Source organism: Coenobita brevimanus, chromosome 74, assembly GCF_032717465.1.
Source record: "Coenobita brevimanus isolate Jiangsu-jjx chromosome 74, ASM3271746v2, whole genome shotgun sequence".
NCBI classification, from domain to species: domain Eukaryota; kingdom Metazoa; phylum Arthropoda; class Malacostraca; order Decapoda; family Coenobitidae; genus Coenobita; species Coenobita brevimanus.
In genome coordinates, this window is record NC_137027.1 from 16,163,087 (window position 1) to 16,188,888 (window position 25,802).

At 40.6% G+C, this 25,802-nt stretch overlaps 1 protein-coding gene across 1 annotated transcript in view; it reads left to right on the plus strand.

The window, feature by feature from the left end:
- LOC145407787 (aminopeptidase N-like) overlaps window positions 1–25,802 on the plus strand; it is a 364,550-nt gene that overhangs the window by 93,251 nt on the left and 245,497 nt on the right. The window contains exons 4-6 of the mRNA XM_080278651.1: window positions 4,564–4,691; window positions 12,936–13,113; window positions 13,309–13,492. Coding sequence (XP_080134777.1) covers window positions 4,564–4,691; window positions 12,936–13,113; window positions 13,309–13,492 — 490 coding nt within the window. The remainder of the gene's footprint in view (window positions 1–4,563; window positions 4,692–12,935; window positions 13,114–13,308; window positions 13,493–25,802) is intronic.

Sequence of the window (25,802 nt, forward strand, 5' to 3'; positions counted from 1 at the left end):
ATGCCGATTAGGCAATTCTGGACAAAAATATTCACAAAAAATTATGTTTTAGCATGAAGTGCATCAATATTTGGTGCATCATAGGGAAGGGTGTCTATTTCCAGGCCAACACTCTTAATGGTCAGCATTCTCTCAGGTTTTGGTTCAGGGGAGGGGGGGGCGCACGCAATTTTTGGCGATTTACTCAAAACCTATTGGTCGTATCAGAATTACAATAACACCACGAGAAAGCTTGTGAAATTCTGCATCTAGTCAGTATGTGGACAAAATTTTGTGCTAGAGTGTAGGGCAGTTATTTTCACTGTTGAACATCAGTATTCTCACCTCATATTGGTATTTTCACAGCACGTTTACTCATCAATTTTCTGTGTTTATATTACCTTATTGTATAATATAAACATCAGAGAAGACGATGGTATACAATTTATACCAGTATAGCCAATTTCTGGGGCAAATAAAATACATGGGAATGTTTTCCTTTGTGTGCAAAATCCAGCCTGGCCTCTTGGCATTATCTCTGATCATGTCACACACACTTACAAAAAATTTACAGTGTGCTAGGGGGTTAAGGACCAAACAAAGGACATGGTATGGATTGCGACATGGAATGTAAGGAGTGTGAATGATGAGATGAAAAAGAGAGATTGTCCAGGTGCTTGAGGATGAAAGAGTGGATGTATGTGGAATAACTGAGACAAAATGGGGAGGTGAGACTAAGAGAATGGGAATATGGATGGGGTATATGTGCACGAGTAGGTGAGAATGAGAGGGCAAAAGGAGTTCGTATTGTTGTGTCCAAGAGTATGGATCTGTCGGGTCAAGGATTGTGTGGATAAGATGTAAAGTTGTACTACAAATGTGGGTGATTGTGTGTGTAAATGTGCCAGTGCAAGTTCGTGCAAGTAGGGTGAAGGAAGAGTTCTGGACAAATGTGGAAACATGCATGGAAAAGTTTGAGAGGAATGAAAGAGTGTCTTTGACTGGAGATATGAATGGAAAAGCAGGGAATGTGAAGCAGGATGGAGTAGTTGGAGCGCGGGGTGTGCCTGCAGGAGTGGATGAGAATGGTAGTACTCTAACTGACATCTCTGCGGGGAGGGAGTTGGTGACAGCCAATACACTGTTTAGACACAAAATGATCCACATGTATATGTTGCGAGTGATGAGAAGGGAAGGTGGTGAACTGAATGAACAGAAGACAATGATTATGTGTGTGGGGGTGATAAAATGAGGTGTGTAATGGATGCAAGAGCATACAGAGATTTGAGGAGTGGACTTTCTGACCACTCATGGTAGTGGCGAAAGTCAAGGTTAAAAAAAAATGGAGGAATAGGAGGAGGGAAGTACAGGAGGAAGTACTCCATACAAGGAGGGAAGAAAGGTTGCAAGAGGATGAAAAAAAAGACAGAATACAAGAAAGAAGTGGAATTATTGAGTAAATATGATTTGGAGCAGATGGGGATGTGGAACGTGTGTGCAAGATATTCACAGAAGAAATCTGTGCAACATGTGGGGTGGTGTGTGGGGTGAAGAGAAGACGAAAAGGGGTGCAAGGAACAGCATGGTGGAATGAAGAGGTGAGACAAGCTGTGGTGCAAAAGAGGAAAGCATATAGTGAGTGGATGAGTAACAGGGGCATGGAAGTTGAGGGACAGAAGAGAGTTACAGGTATATGTAAAGAGGAAGAGAGAGTTGAAGAGATTAGTAAGAGAAAGATGAGAGTGGATGGGAAATGTGGAAGGAATTTGAGTGTAAAGTGGAGGGAAAGTAAAATAATGTTCAGGTAAGAGATAAAGCGACTTGGACAGGGTGATTTTTTTTTTTTTATGTGTCCAACTCTGGGCATAGGCTTCACATCCTGCTACCAAGGCCCAGTAGTCCTCCTACATACCATACACTTCTACATGTCACCACTTCGACGCCAACACCCATCGTCCAAATTGAATAGATGCTAGGGCTGTCTCATGCAGGACTGGTGTATTGGTATTAGTGGGAATATTCTTACGACATGTCGGCGGGTCTTCTGGTAGATAAGTAAATTCTGATTTAATGAAATTCAAATCCTTAAACTGTTCCCTGCCCCAGAGGGGATTTGAACCTGGGTCCGTTAGGACTGCAGGCCACGAGTGAGAGATAAAAATGGTAGACTGCTTGTGGAGAAGGGAGAAAAAGTGAGGTGACGGAGAGAACTCTTTAAGGAACTGTCGAACATAGAGAATGAAAGTAATGAGAGTGTATGTGGCTTGGGAATGGCTGAGAGAAGGAGGGAGGTGAGCAGAGGAAGTGATCGTTATATATATATATATTGTTACGGAACAGAGAGATAATGAACACTTCAAGTGAGAATACTAAAATCACTACTGTCCCGCAAAGTTCCAGGTTCAAAACAAAAGAGTTAGGTAAAATTACAAGTTAAAGTTTAATGCTCAAACTAACAACTAAACATTCAGGACTCATAACGATAATGTAATGGCAAAACAGGTTACATATATGGTTAACTGCAATAGCCTCTATTAACATGAATTTAGCAAGAGCAAATTTATCTAAGTCAGCCCTGATAAATGAGAAAACCGGATAATGCTCAGTTAACCCGCCCCATCCCGACCACTTTTCCACCACTGACTCCCCTCAATCACGACCATTTTAGGAATTTTTTTTTTTCTCTCAAACCTTCGCTTTTGGTGAGAAACATCGAAAATTCATAGAGAAATCGCTCACCTGAGGTTTAAACTACTCATGACAGGTAGGAGTACCTCCTTACCTTACTGGGTTTTCTATCAGGCTTGCACCAAAGAAAACGAGTTCTATGGGAGGATAACTATTTCACACCACTCATAAATGGTATTTATTTATTTACTTGGTACGAATTTATATGTAGTACAAGAGTATATTGGTTTTCAAGCAGTAATATAGGCATTATAAGCATTGTTTCACTCACTAATACCTGAACTTTTTTTGTCACATTACCTGATCATCGTTTCTAACTGTTTCTTCCTCTAATGCTATGTAAAGTTTGTCCTCCACATTGTCATTGATTGGGGAATCACTCTGGCCCTGAATTTCGTACCGTGGCATGACGGCTATACTGGCCAGGTCACTGAGAACAGGTGAATTGCTGAGACAATGGCATACAGGGGGGGGGAGGAGGTCATGCTGGGTAAGGCATTGTCCCTGCCTGGCATCTTGTTGAGGAAGGTGTCACGTGTATACGTACCAAAAATGACTCGCGAAAATTGAAAATTGTGCAAATTAGGGACCTTGCAATTTTTTCACGTTTATGTACGTCGACGGGATTGGCAGTGACAAAACTTGTGGACATTAAAGTACGTCGACGGGACGCTGCGGGTTAAAGCAAGATACATTATTACAGATACAAAATATTAATAATGGCTGACATTAAAAACTACATGAATCACAAAAACCTCACCAGGCCTACGAATTAACGCCTTAGTCCATACAGTACAAAAAAAATGGTAACAACACTTATACTCAAATTATACAGCAGATAGATGGCTGGAGACTTCCTGAGCACTCACAAAAATAATAATACACTACAGTATACAGGGGAGGACAGAGATGTGAACAAAATGAGTAGATCTAAGTGGCAATTAATGCAGAGACTGAGCTCATTATATAGGGGGCTGGCAGAGCTTGATTCAACTTGCAAGAAGGACGCGCAAATGAGGGCACAGAGGACGAAGAGTTGACACTCCTGCTCTGAACAACAGAAAGAACGACTTACTCTACTATAAGGGGGAGAAGGGGGGAGTGAGGTAGAACACAGAAGCCTGGTCACTATGGAAGCCACAAGGCAAATCGTGATCAAACATGCAGCATACTGTACGTTAGAATATATATAATATATTTCGCCTGACACTCCTGACAGACTCGAATCAAATTCTTAATTGTCGTAGTGCACTCGTAACTACTCTAGTGGGGGTCTTAGCAACTCCTAGCTACTCTTAGTTACTCATGGCTACTCGTAGTACTACGGTCAATTTGGTTTGGCAATGAGTAGTGACTCTTAGCTATTCATAGCACTGCCCTAGGGAACTCGTAGCAATGCGTACGTAAGCTATGCGTAGCTACTTGTAGCGTCCTCCTAGATTGCTGGATTCTTGGCCAAACTGACAAGAATCCACGAGAGTTTGAACTCTTGGCGACTCTTTGTCCGACTCCTGAATGTGTAAAAGTCCCTTATGTTTCCACGCCTGTTTGTTCGTTTGTTTGTTTGTTAGCAGGATTAGTCATATACTAAAAGAGAGGTTTGGACCAAATTTGGTGGGTAGATAGCCCATAGGAACAGTCGATTAACTTTGGGGGCCGATCCGGATAGTATTACAGATTCTACATCCGGAAAACTTTTTTTGTGAAATACTAATCAGTGATGAGAAAACCTAACCCGTTTATGAAGTGTGATTTGGAAAGTACGTTGTCCTTGTCGGAGAGATGGGCTCCATTGCGTACCCCTTTGGTTTTTACCTGCTAAACTATCTTACTTCTCACCTTAAGCCATTCTAGCTACTGAAATATCTAAACCTTCTACTATCCACGTTACTACAGGCCTGATCAGGATGGATGGGTATGGGACCACTTCGAGACGACAGCAAGAATGTCAACCTATCTCGTCGCTTTTATCGTCTCAGATTTTGAAGGAAACACCAAAGTTTCCAAGAACATCACATATACCGGTGAGTGGTTGTGTTGTTGTTGCTGTTGTTCATTGTGCTGGTGGTAGCAGACAGGATGATCTATATCATGCAATTTGAGTACAGGACAAAGCTAGGAAAGATCAAAGGCCTCTCCCAGCCACGAAATCCTCCAGTTCAAACTAAACGGATAGAGAAAGAATTGTCGTGCAGTATAGATAACTGCTATCGATTTTTTAAAAGAAGGGAAATATACCGTATACAATGAACAGATTCCATTACAAATAATAAATAAATTGTATCCTAAATACTTAAGACACAGGCAAGAGTTATGCTTCAGTCCTTTCTAAATTTTGCCTATCTCTTTCTCACAGTAGCACTAAAATTCTATGCAGTTACTACATCGATAGTTAGTTTGTTCCATTTATCTGGTACTTTATTTTCAAACCAGTTCCTACCCATCTTCCCAGTAATTTTTTTTTTTTCTAATATGAAACCATTTGTGGCCTTACAATCCTGTCCTCTGTTTAATAAGAAACTAACTAAATTTATCAGGACTTTCCGACTATCTAGTGAATATAGAGTGAGACTTACCAGTCTGTCTTCAGACGAATGGTTCCAAATAATTTCCTTATTACCCTTTTTAAGCAATTACAGCTATTTTCTTCTCTCATGCTATTTTGTCTGGCTTGGTGTACTGTATGGTCAATTTTGTGGTAGAAGTTTTTTATTTTATTGTGTAATTAGCGTATGTGAATTTAGTGTCTCTTGTAAGGTATGTTTTGAGACACTGATGTCTTGTACATATGACATGCTGACAGCACAATCACACCCTTCCGCCCTCTATATTCGTTACTCGTCACACACCGTCCGGGTCATTACCACTTCCCCTCATCCACACTTCCTCTCCATCATTCCTTCTCATTACTCTGCACAGGCTTTTCCCTCTCACTACATTTCCTCCTCATAAACAGTCTGTTTCAAACCAGGCCAATAAAATATGCTTATATCACAATATAAAACAACACAACATTAGCAACAAAATTAACTAGTCAAATAAGAAAAGGTTTATGTATTCTAAATCTCTTTTAGGACCAAATATTGAGTAGAAAGAAGAGGGAATAGAGCGCGAGTGTGCGACAGCGAATGAAAACTAGTGCCTACTGGCTGACCTTAGTCTACATAGATCTAAGATGAAACAGACTAACAGCCAATAGGTAGAAATGAAGAAAGATGAGAGAAGGCTTTGTCGTATAGCGAACTCACAGTCTGTTGTTGATGATTATTTTCATCCATCCTCTTTAGCGTGGTTTGGAATATGTGACCCTTAGGAAATTGAAGTATGGCTGAAAAGCTTCTAATGTGAAATACTGTTTTTTACCACTATCTTCTGCTAGACTATGACGGCCGACTTTGGGAAGCAGCTAAGAGCATGTTTGTTTGCAGAGATACGCAAACATGTCCCTATGACCCATATGAGTATTGTATAAAATGGGGAATCTCAGACAGTGCTTCATTTTAGGTTTTCAGTCCTACTTTCAGTTGCTTAAGAACGTTATATCCTAAACTATTGTATGTAATGTAGGAAAAGTGATAGAAGACTGATGAACTTTGGGGATGATTTCTGTTTTTTATTTATTTATTTATTTTTATTTTTTTGAGGGGGGGGGACGATTACGCCCAGTAGGTCATGCAATCCTTTCTGACTCTAAAATTATGTCATTCCACATAATATTCCACTTTTATCCTGTTTCCCACCATATCTACAACCTCTCCTCTCAATGCCAACTAATTAATTAGAGCTTCTACCCTTTTCCAATTTCTCCAGCCATTTCTATTCTACTCCACCTCTATTTCCAAAAGTCGGTCTGTTTCACATCTCTCCTTGCCTCTTCCCTCATCCAACCCTCTTTCCTCCCAGCCTTTCTTTTCTCAAACTTTTTCTCTTTTTTAACTTCTCCTCCCTCCATCCCAACGTCCCACTCATTCCGACCTTTCCATTTTATGCACCTCTTCTACCTCTTCACTTCTTAACATCTTTCCTTAAAACTCCTCTTGCCTTTCTAGCATTCTCTTCGAACCTACCTTTCCATTTTAAGGTTTCTCTTTGGAATATTTTCTTTCCTTTAAAACTTCGTCACTGAAACCTGTCCTCCCATTTCTAATCTCTCCTTTCTATTCTAACTTTCCTCTCTTAACCTCTTCTTTCTTTTCTAACATCACCTATCTACAGGGAGTAGGCCGTAGCACCGGTCGAACAGAGCAGTACTCCCAAGGTGGATGGATAGCTGATAACAGGGAGAGCTGGAGTTCCCGTTTCATCAGCCCTCGGGACTATAGTCGTTCTATTTTATGAAGGCAGTTTGGGTGGGGTGCTCTGGGACCTCACTCTGTTTGCTCTGTTGCCACATCGTCGCCACACACGTGCTCTCTCTCTCTCTCTCTCTCTCTCTCTCTCTCTCTCATATTTATATTAACTACTACTAATTGTATTTTCTTTATTTTTCTCTTGTTTTCGACTTTTTTTTCACACCACCCAGGAGGTAAAGATCTATAGGTGCGTTTTTTTTATAGCTTCCATGGCGGGAGACTGACTGAGTATGACCCGCTCACGCAGGGCTGTCCCTCGTGTAACCACCTGACAACGTCGCAAAAGCAACCCTGACAAGTCTTATGAGATTTATACTATACTATAGCTTTTTTATTGAATTACATGTATGGGAGGGCGGTGATGATTCGGCCACTTTTTCGAAAAAAAATCATAATAAATAAAGTTTAAGAAATTCTTAAAATCTGCTTATTCCAAGAGGAAGCCACATCTTTTGGCTCTTTTGTGTGCTATTGTCAGTTCTTAAACTTACGTCATTTCTTGGCAGTAATACAAACTCTTAAGGTCTCCAAAATGGCCGAACCATCCCTCTTGGTGTGGATGATTCGGCCACTGGCGTTGGATGGTTCGGCCACCATGTGGGATGATTTGGCCACTTGCCTCTGGGGCTCAATGAAAGAATTAAATACAGTGGGAAAATTAAGAATCAAATTTTCATCTATGCTGATATGATTTATTGGATTTATTTTTACCTAAACAATCTCCTTTTAATGAAACAAGGAACAAACAATCTCCTTATAATGAAATTAAATAACTCTACTCTTGCCTATCTCAGATAAAATAAAACTATAATTTTGTGAAAGAAAATATCCGAGTCAAATGAAAGCTACTTCTCTTACATGCTGTTTACTCTTAACGCATTTAAAATCCAGTGAAACAAAAATCCAAAGTTGTAATACCTTTGCCTTCACTTTATGCTTTGTGAAACTGGTTCAGGTAATACTCCAATTATAGCGTTTCTTGAAACAGAAGCCTCATCAATTTCTGAGGGAAAGTAGAGAGAGAGAGAGAGAGAGAGAGAGAGAATATGTAATTTTATAGAAAAAAAGGTAAGGGGATGAGTCTGTTATGATGTGGCAGGGGTAAACCAGCTCTGCTGTCGGGCCCTGCTGCAGATGTCACTGATTGCATTGCGCAGTTGACCCTTGTGCGGTGTGGTGTGGTGAGGATCAGTCCATTCTCCCCTTTAGGGCTAAGATGCGAATGAATGTGTTTGAATGGATGAGTAAATGGGGAGTGTGTCGTCCTGTCTCGGCTACCTCCCTTATCGGGGGATTGCGAGTTCGAGCCTCGCCCGGGCTGCCGTGCCGGGAGTGGTAGCTCGCTCCTGTAACCCTAGCGGGGCTATATAGTCCAATACAGGGCTTAGCTCGGGGGAACTCCATTTCTCCCATTTTCTCCTTGGGGGAAGCAGCCTAGGTATATAGATAGATAGATAGATAGAAAAAAATTGTTAAATAAAGAAAATAAATCATTAGATAATTATGAGAGATGGTTCGGACACCTGGCAACCCTGCCGAACCATCCCTTACTTCAAGTGGCAGAATCATCCCCCATGTATAAAGATGTACACATGGCGCCCCGAAACCCAGAGTTCATAAGCTGTTCGAGTGTTACCTACTCTCACGTCGCCTATAGACAATAAATGATATTTGCACTATATATGGATAACAACCCTGAAGTATTAATGGAGCTACTGCTTACGTTGGATCACCGAAAAAGTACATAGGGGTCATGAAAAATCATAAAATCTAACCTGATGTTGCTGTTTCCCGGCCAACCAAAACAAAAACACATGTGCCATTTGTCGGCAAGATCACACAACTTCATGTGAAATCTCAATGATCTAGGTCCCCTACATTATTCAGGAAGGCCAGTGGCCGAACCATCCTCCTGGCCGAACTATCACTGCGCTCCCCTACAGAGTGTTTAAAATTCATTTATAAGTAGTTACTAGCTTAAAATAGGAGAGTGAGAGAGAGAGAGAGTGAGCACAAATAATTACACGTGTATCGGCGGCGATGTGACAACAGAGCTAACAGTGTGAGGTCCCAGATCGCCCCACCCAAACTGCCTTCATAAAATAGAACGACTGTAGTTCATTACCATCCCCCTTTGTTGAACTTTTTCAGTGTCTCAGTAACACAGAGAGTAGGCCAGCATGCTCGCCAATACAAGTCTCTCTATCAACACCAAACTACCTGTACATGCACAGTACACATTACACTTCCTTTTCAAAATTAAAACAAAAATAATGGCGTCTAATAACAAAGCCTCGGAGCCTTGGGGGGGTGGACAATAAACGCTCCCACCATCCGCCCCTCTCCCGGCGACGACTCGTGAACTGCGTGGAACCACTGTCTGACTCACTTCTTCATTTTTGCAACTTTCGCAGCCTTTCCTTTAACTTTCCCTCTTTCCAGCACCACCTCCCCTCCTCTAAACCTCATGTTCTCTTCTTAACTGAGACTCAGCTGTCTGAGGCAACTGATAGCAATCCCTTTTCTGTATCCTCCTACTTTCTCTATACTCATTTCAAAGCCAAAGATAGCTGTTGTGTATATGTATGCAATGACTTATCTTGCTCTCGTGTTCCTGAACTTGATTCTTCTGAATTCTCTGTTCTCTGGCCTCAGCTTTCCTGTCATTCTCTGACTACATATATCTGTGCTGTTTACTTATCCCCTGATTCTATTGACTTTAAACAAATGAACAACTATCTTACTTCTCGAATGGAACACATCCTATCCATTTCTCATTTCTCTGAAATATCCATTCTAGGAGATTTCAGTGTTCACCACAACCTTTGGCTCTCCATTCCTTTCACTGGTCCACCTGGTGAACAAGCCTACATCTTTTCTATCCTTAATGACCTAGTGCAGCTTGTTCAGAACCCTACCTGTATCTCTGACCACCTTAGAAAGAATTCAGACGTGCTTCACCTCTTCCTTACAACTAATCCTACTGCTTACACTACCTTTCTTCTCCGTTGGGCTCCTCCAATCACAACCTTATTACTTTAACCTGTCCTATCACTCCAGTACGGCCTGTGGACCCTCCAAAGAAACGTCAACTGTGGCACTTTGGAGCTACAGACAGAGAGGCACTCAAGCAGCATTCTTTGATTTTCCCTGGAATGATTATCGCTTCCATGGCCAGGAGCCATCTGAGTGTGCCATGTACATTATGGAGGATATTCTCTCAGGCATGGAATCATATATTCCCTTCTCATATCCATTGATTAATGCAAAAAAAACTTTGTTTCAATCATGCTTGTTCTAATGCTGCCTACAACAAGAGGAAGGCCTGGAAAAGGTACCAGAGCCAACCCATCCCTGAATCACATCTTTTTTATGTTTCTGCGCGGAATCATGCTAAGTCTGTTGTTCGCTCTGCAAAAAAATAATTTCATCAGAACTAAATGCTCTGAACTCTCCAACTCGAATTCCTCCCGCTCCTTCTGGCACCCTGCCAGAAACTTTTCTAACAACTTTACCTCATAATCTTTCCCTCCTCTTTTCCACTCTGATGGCTCCGTAGCTATTTCTTCTACTGATAAAGCAGATCCCTTTGCTCAGACTTTCTCCTCCAATTCCACCTTAGACGATTCCGGTGTTGTTCCTCCATCACTCCCCCCCCCTCTGACTTCCTCATGGCTGATCTTAAAATTTCTTCAGCTGATGTATATTCTGCCTTCACTGGCCTCAATAATAACAAGGCATATGGGCCTGATGGAGTCCCTCCTGTTGTCCTCAAGAACTGTGCTTCTGTGCTTACACCCTGCCTAGGTAAACTTTTTCGCCTTTGTCTTATCAACTTGTACTTTTCTTTCTTACTGGATGTTTGCTGTCATTCAGCCAGTCCCAAAGAAGGATGAACATTCCCAACCCTCTAACTATTGCCCAATTGCTTTAACATCCTGTGTCTCAAAGGTTTCGAGTCTGTTCTTAACAGAAACATTTTAAAGCATTATCCCTATTATAATCTTTCTGATTGTCTGTATGGGTTCCGTCAGGAACGCTCCTCTGGCGATCTTCTCACCTACCTTTCAGACTCCTGGTCATCCTCCTTTCGGGACTCTGGTGAAAGCTTTGCCATTGCACTCAAAGCCTTTTCATGGAGTCTGGCATAAATCATTAAATTCCAAATTGTATCCCTACGGTTTCTATCTTCTATCTTTGTCTTCATCTATAGCTTCCTTTCTGGTCGTTCTACAGCTGCTGTTGTAGACGGCCACCATTCTTCTTCTAGATCCATCAACAGTGGTGTTCTTCAGGGTTCTGTCGCATCACCAACTCTCTTCCTTTTATTCATCAGTGACATTCTAAGTTGTACATCTAATCCTATCCACTTGTACGCTGATGACTCCACCCTTCACCTTCCCATTCGGTTCCCGCAACGTCCATCTCAGCAGTTACTTCAACAAATGAGGGTTGAGGCTATGGCACACCTAATGCCTGACTTGGCTCGTATTTCTGACTGGAGTAAATGTAATCTTGTTTGTTTTTAATGCACCAAAGACTCGGTTCTTACACCTATCAACCCGACAAAATCATCCACAGGAGTACCCACTAATGTTTAATAGTATCCAGCGATTCCTGCATTATCCTTAAAAATAGGTGGGGTTTCATTCTCTAGGGATTTATCTTGGAAAGATTATACTGCATTCCTTCAAAATCTTCTTCCAAGAGATTAGGTGTGCTAAGCCGACTCCGTACCTTCTTTATCCCTACACAGTTTTTTACTTCATACACAGGTTTTATTCAGCTCTGTGCAGAGTACAAATCTTATGTGTGAGGAGGCTCCCCACATCCAGCTCTTCTCAGTAGGGTTGTGTCAAATGCTTTGTCTCATTAATTCTCTAACTCCTATTGGCTCCCTTCAACCTCTGTCTTCGCCGCACTTTTGCATCTTTATCTCTTTTCTATCACTACTTCAATGGTCACTGCTCTTCTGAGATGTCTGCTTGCATCCCTCCACCTGTATGACGGGCATTAGCATCCGTCTAGCAACACTCCCTCATCCCTTTTCTGTCCAATTCTCTAATACAAGATTTGGCCGTTACTTTCAGTCCTTCATTTATGCAACAGGTCAACACTGGAACTGTCTCCCTCTGTCTGTATTTCCTACATCCTATGATCTGCAGTCTCTCAAACGCAGTGTGTTCAGGCATCTCGAAATGAATGGATCTTGAATTTGGATCTCTTGTTTTTGTTTTAATTTTTTTCTTGGAAGGAACAGTTTGCGGGCTCCTGGCCTTTGGTTCCTTCTTTCTTGCATAAAATAAAGCTCTTCTTCCATCCTTAACTGAAACTCTCAGATCTCTCCATTCTCTTCTTTATTACTTAAATTTCTTTTGCTTTCTAACTTCCTTTTATAACCTATGATTTCAGTTCTAATTTCCATGTGGAATCTCTACGACCTTTTCTAACTCTGCCATTCTTTTCCCATACTCTCTTTTAACGTTCCTCTTCCAGTCTCTCCTTCCTAGTCCAACTTTTTCAGTCAAGCTCATCACAGTTCTCCCCTACCACTGTCATAAACTCTCTTTTTTATTCTACATCCCTGCCCATCTACGTCTCTCAGTCCGTCTATCCCTGTGTGTGTGTGTGTGTGTGTGTGTGTGTGTGTGTGTGTGTGTGTGTGTGTGTGTGTTTGTTTGTGTGTGTGTGGGGGGGGTGTTCGTCGGTCAGCAATAATTCTAAGAATACGGTGTGTATTTGTGGAGTGCACGCGCTTAGCGTGTGGGGTTTGTGCTCCATTACATTCTTCCTGTACGGTTGCAGTGACCTTTGACGCTAGGGTACGAATTAGGAAATTCTCTCTCTCTCTCTCTCTCTCTCTCTCTCTCTCTCTCTCTCTCTCTCTCTCTCTAACTTATGTCTGTTTCTCTATAGTATGGGCCAGAAAATCCAAGAGAGGACAGACTGAATTTGCCCTTCAGACGGCGTCCAGGGCTACCAAGTTCTTTGAGGAGTACTTCAGCATCCCTTACCCTCTCCCCAAGCAGGACCTTATAGGCATACCAGATTTCGCTGCTGGGGCCATGGAAAACTGGGGGCTCATTACTTTTAGGTGGGTGTGCTTGTGGACTTCAGTACGTAATTTTCCGAAAGGTGAGGAAATTCGTGTTTTACTAAGAGGGGTTAAATTACTTAAGAAGTCATTTCACTGGAAAAGTTAATGGAGAGTGTGTGTAATTAAACTGCTTCTCCTTTTGACTTCCGGTTTTTACCTCCCGCTTCTTCCTCTTCGATTGTGTCCCACCAGAGAGACGGCGCTGCTATACGACAACGAAGTATCGTCGGCGCACGAGAAGCAGGGTGTGATGGAGACCATATCGCATGAACTGGCGCATCAGTGGTTCGGCGATCTGGTTACGCCAGAATGGTGGACCGATATCTGGCTCAACGAAGGCTTCGCCACCTACATGTCCTACGTCGCCATGAACTCGGTGAGAGAGGGGGAACTGGGGTGTTACTTGGTGGCAGTCTTTTTTGTTGGTTTGTTTGTTTTTCAGCAGCTTTGTTGGCTTCCCGGTGCCTCATCTTTAGCAATGAAGGCTATTTCAGCATTTGACACACTAATATCTTTTGTATGCTACTGATGTTAAAATACTGCGCAACAAGGGTGACTAAAACGCAGAATGACAAGTATAAGTTACCGTTATATAATATGCATGTATATGCTTCCAGAAATTTTAAAATAAATCTCCGCCTGTCACCTGCCATTCCAAGGATGTAAAGGATTTTGGTGGGGTATGAGATTCCTTCATGAGTTTTTATTTATTTATTTTTTTCCTCTGAATCTGGCCGGGTTTGTGGAGACAGTCTCGGCGGACACAATGTGGCCCACAGTGAATCAGTAGCCTTGGAAGTCCCTATTCTTGTACAGTGCACAGGACTGATCTTTTGATGCATCCTTTCCATGCAAGACAATGTCTTATTATGCCAAACACTCTTCCAAGTAGAGGTTGAACAAAACAATGTCCATTAGAAACGAGGGGGATGCTGGCTCATTGGTGACGTCGAAAGGAACAACACTAAAATAATATAGACTGTTTGCATTATATAGTGGCAATAGATTTTATGGGGAATGTGCCGTTATCTGAATTGCACACCCAGCATCGAGAGTCAGAAGGAAACGGTCACTGCTTTAAGAGAGTCATCAACCGCGAGGTAGAGAAAAGGCTCCTTCTCGTGACGTTGTTGAAAATTCTGTGGTGTATGCAAAAGAACTTTTCTTTTTGCATGTTATAGCAACAGGAGAGGACCAGAATAATAGGTGGGCTCTGCTACGACGGTATCGAGTATTTCTTGAATTTGCCTTCATTTTTTTTTTTTTTCAATCCATGGTGGATTCATTCTGTAGGGGCCCTAGCGGACTAAAATTTTTCTGGACGCAGTACATAGTAATCTCTATCTTTTTATGAAGAAGGTCAACTTAATAAGAACTCACTGCGGAACTCAGCGACACCCTTTTTCTAACGAACAGTTCAATTGTCAGGCAGACCTGATGTGCTAACAATGACGTCATTGAGGAGGACATTTTGCAGGGTTACTTGGTCTAGGCTGCTCAGGAGGTCATGGGAGCTCCGGGTGAGTTTCGAAGAGATATTTAGTAGCTCGATGACTGGGCAATTAAGGTTGAGGATGGCCGCGATTTCCTAGGTATCTGCCGCCAGCGAGGTCAACTAAGGGGGGCCGAGCCGTAAAGTAGCATGCAAGCCAACCACACCTACCGACCCTTGTTTCAGTTAATGACGACCCCCCCCAAAAAAAAAATAATAATAATAATAATAATAATAATAATAACCTCATTTCACGAATGCATTCGTTCCTTAACTTCATCGTCCTGAAACTCTTGTGTAAGTGGAAAATCAGAGCCGTGATTTACAAAATAAACCTGAAATGGATTTTATCTGTTAGGCCAAATGAGATGGATTTTTGCAGAATTCTGCAGTTTCGTTTCATAATTCCTTCAAAAATAAATAAATAAGTAGTAAATGAATAAATAAATAAATACAGCAGCTCTTTTGTTCATTGTAATTTTATCTTCAGCTCAAACTCCCTACCACATAACTGCATTTTATTGTTTCCATTAACTGAAAAGAAATGCATTAATTATATGGAAGGATTTCAAGGTAACATGCATAGAAATATATTGGTAAGGAACAGCTGGTATGGAGCCTCAAAAGCCCAAGAACGCAGTGAAAAGGGGTAACTTATACTCCTAGCTTCATTACATTCTTTTCGAATGATATTAAAATCTTGAGGCATTATTATACTGCTGAGTGATAACCGTACCAAAAATTTCTTATCATTAGTTCTAAAGCACAGATGAGGAAAGTACTGTCTATCTATTGTCAGATGTGTCAATCCCGTAAGGAGTGACCACAAACAAATCGCCTCCATGATGCCCTGTCATCCGCCATTTCACTGCCCTCCCCCCAGCTCACACACCCCTCTCTCATATAGCACTTCACTCCATCCCTCCATCTAATCCTCAGCCTCCCCCTCCCTCTCTCCCCCCCCTCCACTTCTCTCACATACACTCTCCTCGTTAGCCTCTCGCTCTCCATCCTCACCACATGGCCAAAGTAATTGCTGACGCATATTGTACAAACTTTGAGCTATATAGCCAAAATACATTTTTAATATATGGTACGGTACATTATAGATGAGATTATACTCTGATGCTTTCTCAAACCGGGCATTTATTACCCATCACCGCCCCAGAGGGGCTCGGGGACGGGTATTTTTTCACTCGGTTTGTCTGTTTGTTTGTTTGTTCGTTTGTCTGTTAACAACTTTACGCGAGAACTGCTGATGCGATTTTGACTAAAATTACATGGACGATGGGCTATGACCTTCTGATAATCTGATTTAAGGCCTAATTGGGCCAAGGCCCAGGCCGTAGGCCCAAATTTTTTTTTTTTTTTTTAATCGTTTTTCGCCATAACTCCTTTCAAATTCGTCATATCGACATGAAACGTAAACCTAAAGGCGCATCTTTCAAATCTGCATCCTATAACTTGCCTCATTACATTAGGGGAACACCCCCCCAGTTAGCGGTAGGAGGGTCAGTGTCAGGTGGGTATGGCCTAAAATTTCAAATCGGCATAAAATCGTCAATTTTCACCAGATTTACTCTAAATCTGATATGTGACATCTTTGACTAGATATCCTGTTGTGTTTATACGTCAGCAATAAAATGACTGTGCCTCGGCACAGCTTCTTGTTGAGAATGTTGAGATTACTTTTTTCCAGTGATTGTGATAAGACATGCCTCCACTAAAATCAATCAATCAATCAATCATTTCCTGTGGCACCTCACGGGATGCATAGGGCCTAGATGAACTCTCTCCACCAACATTTGTCTCTTGCCATCTCCTTCAGGTCCCACCAACACTCCTCTCCTGCCTCTTTTTTCCGTTGTCCTCAACCAGGTTTCCCTCGGCCTACCTCTACCTCTTCTTCCTCTAGCAGTCCACTCTGGCACATCCTGTATTAAACTGCCTTCTTTTCTGTATATGTGCCCCAGCCACTTCCAGCGAGACAGTCTCACATATTCATTAACTGGTTCCACTCTCGTAATATCCCTTACACTTTCATTTATAACTCTGTCTTGCCACTTTACCCCAAGAATCCTTCTCAGTATTTTATTCTCAAATCCTAATACTTTCTGATCTGTTGCAGTTGTACTGTACCATGACTCATGCCCGTAAATTAAAGTTGGTCTAACCTTGGACTTGTAAATTTTCACTTTAGTATGTACCGAAAGCATATTATTATTCCAAATAGATTTCAACATTCCAACAGCTCGCCAAGCCTGTCTAATCCTCTCTTCAATTTCATTGTTTAATGATCCATTAGATGATATAATCGTTCCCAGATATTTAAAGTTTTCTACATTCTTCACCACATTATTCCCAATTACACAATCGATTTGGTTCTCCACGTTCATATTAATAATTTCAGTCATTCCACAATTTATCACCAATCCCACTTTTTCTCCTTCCTCTACCAGACAATCAAGCACCCTCTACATGTCGTAAATACTTCCGCAAATCAGTTCAATATCATCAGCATAGTCCAAATCCATCAGCCTCTTATTTTCTTTCTAGTTAATTACTGCCCCTGTTCTCCTTACAACCTTTTTCATAACATAATCCATAACCAAAACAAACAACAATGGCGAAAGAACTCCTCCTTGAATCACTCCTGACCTAACTTGAAATGGATCACTCAAAGAACCACCCACCATTACCTTACAAAAAGTACCTTCATGCAGGCTTCTAATAATATATACAAACTTTTCTGGTATACCATAGAATCTCATAATTTTCAACATAGCTTCACGTGAAACACTATCAAACGCTTTTTCAAAATCCACAAAACACATACTAAGTGGCATTTTCATCTCATCACCTTGTTGCATTAGATGCCTTACAATAAAAATCTGATCATTACAACCCCGACCCTTTCTAAATCCCGCTTAAATCCTCTTATTAATTCATTTTCCATTTCTTATGGTCTTATTATCTTCTAGCTATAAGACCGTTCTCGAAATAACAATCCTGTTTCAGCATACTTGCATATCGGCCCTAGGCCATTTTAAGCGATTAGTTCATGATCATGATAATCACCATCATCATACCCCGATTAGCGAAGGGAGTAATGTGTGTAGGATGTTGAAAATAAAGATTTTATGGAAGTATGGAATGTCAAATCAGAGTGATATTCAGAGATAATATAACTTACATTTTGCATCATTAAACACTTACAAAGGGCAGCCATTGTTTCAGCTGTCAGGAATACAACGTTGTCTTTTGATGTCCAGGTACACATAAATCCTTCTTTGATGAATTTTTCCTTTTTTTTTATTAACGTCCGCATCTGGTTGTCTTACATATTCACTGATTCCATTCTTTCCTCGTCACTTCATTTACATCAAAATCCTGTCTTTTCTCCCCTATAATCATATTGCTAAGAATAGCCGCTTTTCATACTCTCTGAGTATCCATCCTTCATACCCATTGTCTTCCAGTTTCATCACTGTGTCGTATAGGCTACTGAACTAGCAAGGGTACCCGATGTTGTCCGGGAAAACCCATTGGTCATGCATACCATCATAGTCTGGGACCCTGGGTGGCCACTTCCCCTGTGGGAGATCACCATGGTCCCATTCATCCTTCTTGAGTCCATTTCCCTAAGGATATATTCCCCATGGATCAATTCTTACCATGGACCTATTTTCCCATTATCCACCCACACTGCTCACCAATCCACCCAACTACTGTACCCAACCACCCACTCACCCACCTATCCACCATCCCACAAACCTTGCTCACCTACTCACCCTCATTCACTCACCCATCCTGCCCACCCTCTCACCCACCCATGCTGCCACACCACACCCACCCTACCTCCGTCCCACCCATTCCACCCACCCTCTCTCTCCACACCCACCCATCCGCCCAACCCTGTCCACCCACACCACCTGCCCTACCCATCCCTTTCTGTCCACCCATCTGACCCATTGTAGCTAATATTGACAACTTAAAAAAAAAAAAAAAAAACATTTTGGAGTGAAGGACAAGCATTCAGGAGCAGAATGGTAATCGCTCGCCAGAATATGCTGTTGATCAAGTTACAATTGCGGCCCCCCCTGGGGGTGCTGGGGGCATGGTCCCCCCCGGGGGGGTGGATGGCGGCGCCCCTTCATAGGAGGGCTGGGGGCACCACCTCCAGGGGGCCTGGGGGAAGCGTCACCCCAGGGGGGGGGCCGGGGGGCCGCAAGATGTTGGCCATATTTTGATACCCTGAAGGTTTCATGTTAATATTCAAACTGATAGTGAAATATAGTGGTGCTAAAGGCGGGCGATAAAAACTTGTTGACCTTTTGCAGTCATTTTTGTGACCTTGACCTTGACTCCAACAGCCCATTTTCGATCTAGTCCAAGATTATGGCCGTATCTTGATACCCTGAAGGTTCCATGTTGATAGCTCAAACCGTTCATGAGATATAATGGGAACACACACACACACACACACACACACACACACACACACACACACACACACACACACACACACACACACGCGGGCAAAAACATTATCGCTCCCCCTTGGTAAAGGTGGGCGATAAAAATTAACTGATAGTAAGGATGGAAGGACCAAAACGCAGAGAAACAAGAGAGGATAGACACTGATACCGTTTCGCACACGTCGTGTAATACAACGTACCCTGGGCTCCAGCAATACCTCCCCTTAATTTCCTGTTGTTAGTTAAAATTTCTTCCTAATAGTTCCTAATTAGGAGGAAACTGAACAATCCAAGTCTTATCCCATATGCAATAACACTGAGAAGGTTTTTCTTTGTCCCTCTTTTTTATATTATACATACCTTAATCCTACTGCCAACAGACTTAAAAATGAGGAATTAAATTAAGCTTGCGTTGTAATGCTTCACGGTAGGAAACATTTTCTCAGATGTCTAGAAGAATTTTACTTTTTTTTTTTTTCTAAACGTGACCCTTACCTATGCCATTGCACTATAAACCTTAAGGAACGTTGTATTACATGACATGCATGCAATGGTGTCAGTCCCCATTCCCTCTTGTTTCTCTGGTTTTTTATCGTCCCATCCCCACTCCTTCTGCATTTTTTTTTTCATGTTTTATTTACACTTGTTTGTGCTCTTTTTCACATAATTAGCCATTAAGTGACAAATAATTTATATGTATATCTATCTATCTATCTATCTAATAATTTATATGTATATCTATCTATATATATATATATATATATATATATATATATACAATAGAGAGAGAGAGATGCAAAATAACCACAGGAGAAATGAAAGGAGCGACAGAGAGTACTTCCATGTATTATATCTTCAGACAGAGTGAGCAATACATATCTTTACTATGAAGTGAAGTTTCTGCATATATATATATATATATATATATATATATATATATATATATATATATATATATATATATCATCATCATCATCCGTTTGAGTATCCACTGCAGGACCGGCCTATCCCGACCGAAGTCGGGACGATACAGCCAATGTATCTCTACCAAGTGGCTTAGGCTGTCTAGTAGAGATTGTATGTAGGGTGAGAAGTGCTTTTAAGTGTAGCTGTAGTGTTGGAGTGGCTTTGGATGTGTAGTCTGTGAACCAAGTGTAATCGAACCACGCAAGCCAACTGGGTGCAAGCATACTTTACAGTAAGCGACACTTGTTCAACCACGGCACCTCTTGTGTCCGCCAATGCAGTACGTGGCCGGGTGAACACTCCCAAAGTTTATTATCCTTGCGGGGCTCGAACCCTGGTTCACCCGTGTACGAGATGCACACTCTACCACTGTACCACAGAGGCTCATATATATATATATATATATATATATATATATATATATATATATAGTGGGATCCTGCCATTGGGGAAAATATATATATATAATGGCATCATCATCAGCCGTTTGAGTGTCCACTGCAGGACCGGCCTATCCCGACCGAAGTGGGGACGATACAGCCTATGTATCTCTACCAAGTGGCTTAGGCTGTCTGGTAGAGATTGTATGTAGGGTGAGAAGTGCTTCCAAGTGTGAATGTAGAGTTGGAGTGGCTTTGGATGTGTGTGTAGAGCGTGAACCAAGTGTAATCGGCTCACGTAAGCCGACTGGGTGCGATCATACTTTATAGTATATATATATATATATATATATATATATATATATATATATATATATATATATATATATATATATATATATATAGAGAGAGAGAGAGAGAGAGAGAGAGAGAGAGAGATTCCCCAGGGCAGGATCCCACTGTTACGTAGCATGTCCCTGGATAGGGAAAGTCCTTGTAGATGTATGAAGCACAATCTTGATGGTGCGGACCATGGGACCCCCTATGGATATATAGTGCTCCACCGAATATACTGAATAAGGTGGCTCAAAAATTACGTCTCACCAAAAACTATCTGACAGGAAGGTGAAATTATTTGCAACAATCACCCAAACCATATATGAATTCTACTGTTAATGATTTCACGGGCGTTTCTGTTGGATCATAGTCTGTTAACCAATTAGACCCAGTATCCTCAATACAGAATGGAACTGGGCATTTTCAAAATTTAGAAAAGAGAGCCCTTGGGAAGGGACCTATGAGCTTTGCGACTATGAGCTGAACCGGCGAAGGGCGGTAAGCCTAGCACCCTTCCGGCAAAATCCCTCACAAAGGAACTCTGGAAGCCAATGGGTTATAGTTCCAAATGTACTTCCTCCTGTGCTTACAGGCAGTGTGTCTCCGAAAGTGAGTAGACACTGCCTCGGAAAATCAGAGACCAGGACATTAAACAAACTGAAATCCATGAAGATCTACACATATTATATAGGAAACCTTGCAGAAGATTAAAAACTTGATACCTTAATGACTGAATTAGAAAACAATAGTTGACATTGCAGGTCTGAGTGAGATCCACAAAGAAGAAGAAATATTAATTTCTCTCCATAACAGCTCCTACATATTTTATTACAGAGGAAGGCAAAATGAAAGAGTTAGTGGTGCAGCATTTCTAAGTAACAGAAATCTTGCAGAGATCATTGTTAAATTCAGCAGTGTATCTGACAGAGTAGCATGGACTGTAGTCTAGGCAAAAGATAAACCCTGAAAGCAATACAAGTATATCCACGAACTTCTCAAAGCTCTGATTTAAAAAAAAATAATAGTAGAAACATTCTGTGATGACATCTCCCAGATTATGGAAGAAGACCAGGTTCATGGGAGATTTCAATGCAAAAGTTGGCAAATCGTAACATGAAGAAGCACGTATGGGATAATTCGGAGTGGGGGAAAAGAATGACAGAGATGAAATAGTGGTAAATTTTGCTGAAATATATAACATGAGAACAATAAACATTCTTTCAGAATTGGGAGAAAGTGGACATGGAGAAGTCCAGATGGAGAAGCAAGGAATGAAATCGACTTCATTATGGCAGATAAGACAAGATCATAAATGTCACAGTTACCAAGTAAATATAGAGAGTGACCATAGATGTTGCATAGCCTGGTTCAGTTTCAGAAATGAATGAAAGAAGCTGATTAAAGATAAAAAGTTATGCCGAATAAAAGTAAGTGAAAACAAAGTAGCCATTCAGTTAGAAATAACGAACAGATATCAGTCTCTAAGTTATGCTGAGTGTCACATTGACAAGATGAATGAGGGATGAACAAAAGTGCTAAGAGAATTAGAAGAGGTAGTAGGGAAAGCTAATACAATCAAAGCCAAGAAGTATTCAAAAATGACCATCGAACTTGTGAAAAGAAGAAAAGAGATGAAAAAAAAAATGAATTAGAAAGAGCAAAATTAAATAAGTTTATCAACAAGAGAAGGAGGGAGGAAAATAAGAAGAGAAACATGGATCAGATCAAGGTGCCATAAAAAAAAAAAAAAACGAAATAGTCTGAAAGAGGTGCGAAGTAACATGGCATTAGAAAAGCAACATATATCAATGAAAGACAAAAATGGTGAGGTCCCTATATGCAGAGACAGGATGGTGAAAAGAGTTGAAGAACTTTACAGAGGAATATATGAATCAAAGACAATAGTACCAATAGCTAACTTTTCAGTTTAAACTATTGAAATACCAGGGGCAACACCAGACGAGGTAGACATTTCTCTTAAAAGTATGAAAAGAGGGAAGACTCCGGGAGACAATGTAATAGCAGCAGATTTATTGTCGGATGCAGGAGTAAAAGTGTATAATAGACTCGCCCAATTGTTTACTCAGTGTATGAAGACAAAGAAAATTCCAAAAACCTGGTGTAATGCAATAGTTCTTTTGCTTTACAAGAAAAGCGACTCAAATGATCTGAGTAACTATCATCCCATTAGCTTACTTCCAGTTACTTACAAACTCTTCACTAATGTCCTCACGAAAAGAAAAACAAATTTGGAGGAAAAACGAACTTTATGAGCAGACAGGATTTCGAAGCAGGTATTCGACTAATGATCATCTCACACAATGAATCAGCTGATTGAGAAAACAAGAGAATATATATATATATATATATATATATATATATATATATATATATATATATATATATATATATATATATATATATATAAACACTGTGCTTATGTTTTGTTGATTATGAAAAGGCTTTCAACTCATTAGTGCACAGAAATTATAAATTCATTGCGGGAACAATGAGTAAATGAGAACATTGTAAAACTGTTTGAAAACATTTAAAGTGGGAACTGCTACATTTAAATTATATATAGACTCGGAAAAAAAAAATAAGATTGTAAAGGGCTTCCGTCAGGAATATAAAATTTCACCAAATTTATTTACAGCATGCCTAGAAAACCTAAACCATTTAAGATTTGCAAATAATATTGTCTTAATTTCAGAAACAGCAGAGACATTGCAAGAAATGTTAAATGTCTTAAATAGAGAAAGTCTCAAAGTAGGGCTAAAGATGAACCGTAGTAAAACTAACGTTTAATCCAAGTACAGTAGACCCTAGTTATCCGCGGGGGTTAGGTTCCAGAGCCCCCCGCGGAGGGCAAATTTCGCGGATACTCAAGTCATCATCACAAAATGGCATATTATTTCCACATAAGCTAAGCACATCCCTGAAGAAATAAAAACATACTTTAGAATATTACAAATACATATTAACACTCACCAAGAGACTGTGTGTTCTCTTCTTAACCTTTGCACAATGAGGACGATTGCTGTATGATGATGATGATGATTGCTGTATAGATGATGATGATTGCTGTATGATGACGACGATGATTGTAGTGCAGTTCCTACAGTGCCAGTGTGGTGAGGCAACGAGATGTGTGGCGGCACTGTAAATTAGCTGTCAGTCTAGTCTGACCCTTCTGACAGGACACCAGATAACACCTTACGCTCTCTCTTTGGCTTAGAAGGATTGCCTTTATCCTTTACTTGTTTCTTGGGAACAATTTTTTACTTACACAATGAAGTACAGCAGAGTTGTAAACATGTTCAGTCAATGCTATAGGTTAAAATATAGAATCTCATATATGCCGAATAAGTTACTGTTCACTGTCCTTAGGACAGCCCAATCTATGAAGCGTCGTGACAGCAGCAGATCATCTTAATGATTTAATCTCAGGCACTGCAGACTATATACAGTACTGTATGTAAATTTTTTAAATATTATTTTTAAATATTTACCAGCAGCATCCTATTCATAATTCTTGGTAATCCTTAAGGAGACTCAGGACCACCCTATTTTGCATTTTTTCCTTACCTTAGTTCTTCGTGGAATTCTTCATGTATATTCTGACTGCACCTTCAAATTTTTTGCTTTTTATTAATTTCCGTTAAAAGTGGTACAAAGCGTCTAAAAAAGAAGTGTTTGTTTACAGACGAACATTGTCTTACGGTGCGCGAAGACAGACGGGCACCATATTAGAACGTCATTTTTAAACGAAATTACTGATATCAGTGCCTATTTATCTAAATTTAACCTAAATTTTCTTAACAACCTAACCTTATTTATCCTAACCTTACCTAACCTATTTTAGGCTTACCTAACAAATTTTATGCTAACCTAACCAAGCTTATCTTAATCTGTGTGCAAAGACAGACGGACGCCATCTAAGAACGCCGTTTTTGAGAGAAATTACCCTTATCAGAGCCCATTTACCCAAAACTAACACAACTTTTCGTAATTTAACTTAGCCTTATTTATACTAACCTAACCCATCCCATTTTACCCAACTGCATGGAGAAACCTATGTAGTAGCCCTTGATGTTTCTGAAGCTCTTGACAGAGTGAGGCACCGTTCCCTGCCATCCAAACTCACTTGCTATGGCCTATCATCTTTTGTTCCTGAGTTCCTCATATCTCAGCAACAGAAAGATAATAGTAAAAGTAGACGGTGTATATTTCAATTTACACTCGATTTCTGCAGGCGTGCCACAAGGATCACTTCTCCTCTAACCCTATTCTTAATTCATAATAATCATCTCTTATCTGTCACCCATAATCCCATTCGTTCATATGCAGATGTCTCAACACTTCACAGTTCATTCACACTTAAACACCCATTCACAAAGTTTAATATCACTAACTCACAACTCAGTACACCAATCTCCATAAATCCAGACTTATCTAAGATCACCGAATGGGGACAAAATAACACTCTCTCATTTAACGCAAGAACAACCTAATATATACAGTTTACTAACAGACAGGTATTGCCTGATTTCTATATTACTTTCAGTGGTACTAATATTCCTATTTTTAAAGGTATTGAAATTCTCGGTGTTTCACTTAATGCCCTGATCTGGACGTCTCATGTTAAATTACTTGCTAAAACCGCTTCAAAGAAACTTGGATTGTACTGAGTTCGTAACTGCTTCACTGACGTGCAGCTAGCTATTATTTACAGTAGTCACGTGCGCTCTCAGCTGAAATATTACTCACCCTTGTGGAATGGATGTGGAGAGGTCACACTAAAACATCTGGACAAATTTTAGAACAAAGTTGTTAAAATTATTAATAACCCTCCTATTTCACATGAAGTACCTTCCCTACAGGTAAGAAAGAATGTTGCCTCCCTTGCATTATTTTACAGATACTTTTATGGCAAATACTCAGACGAAGCTGCATCCATTATATCATCTCTTGACGTCCTCCCCCGCGCTAAACGTGCGTCTGGTAGTGCTCATAACTGGACTGTACACACTG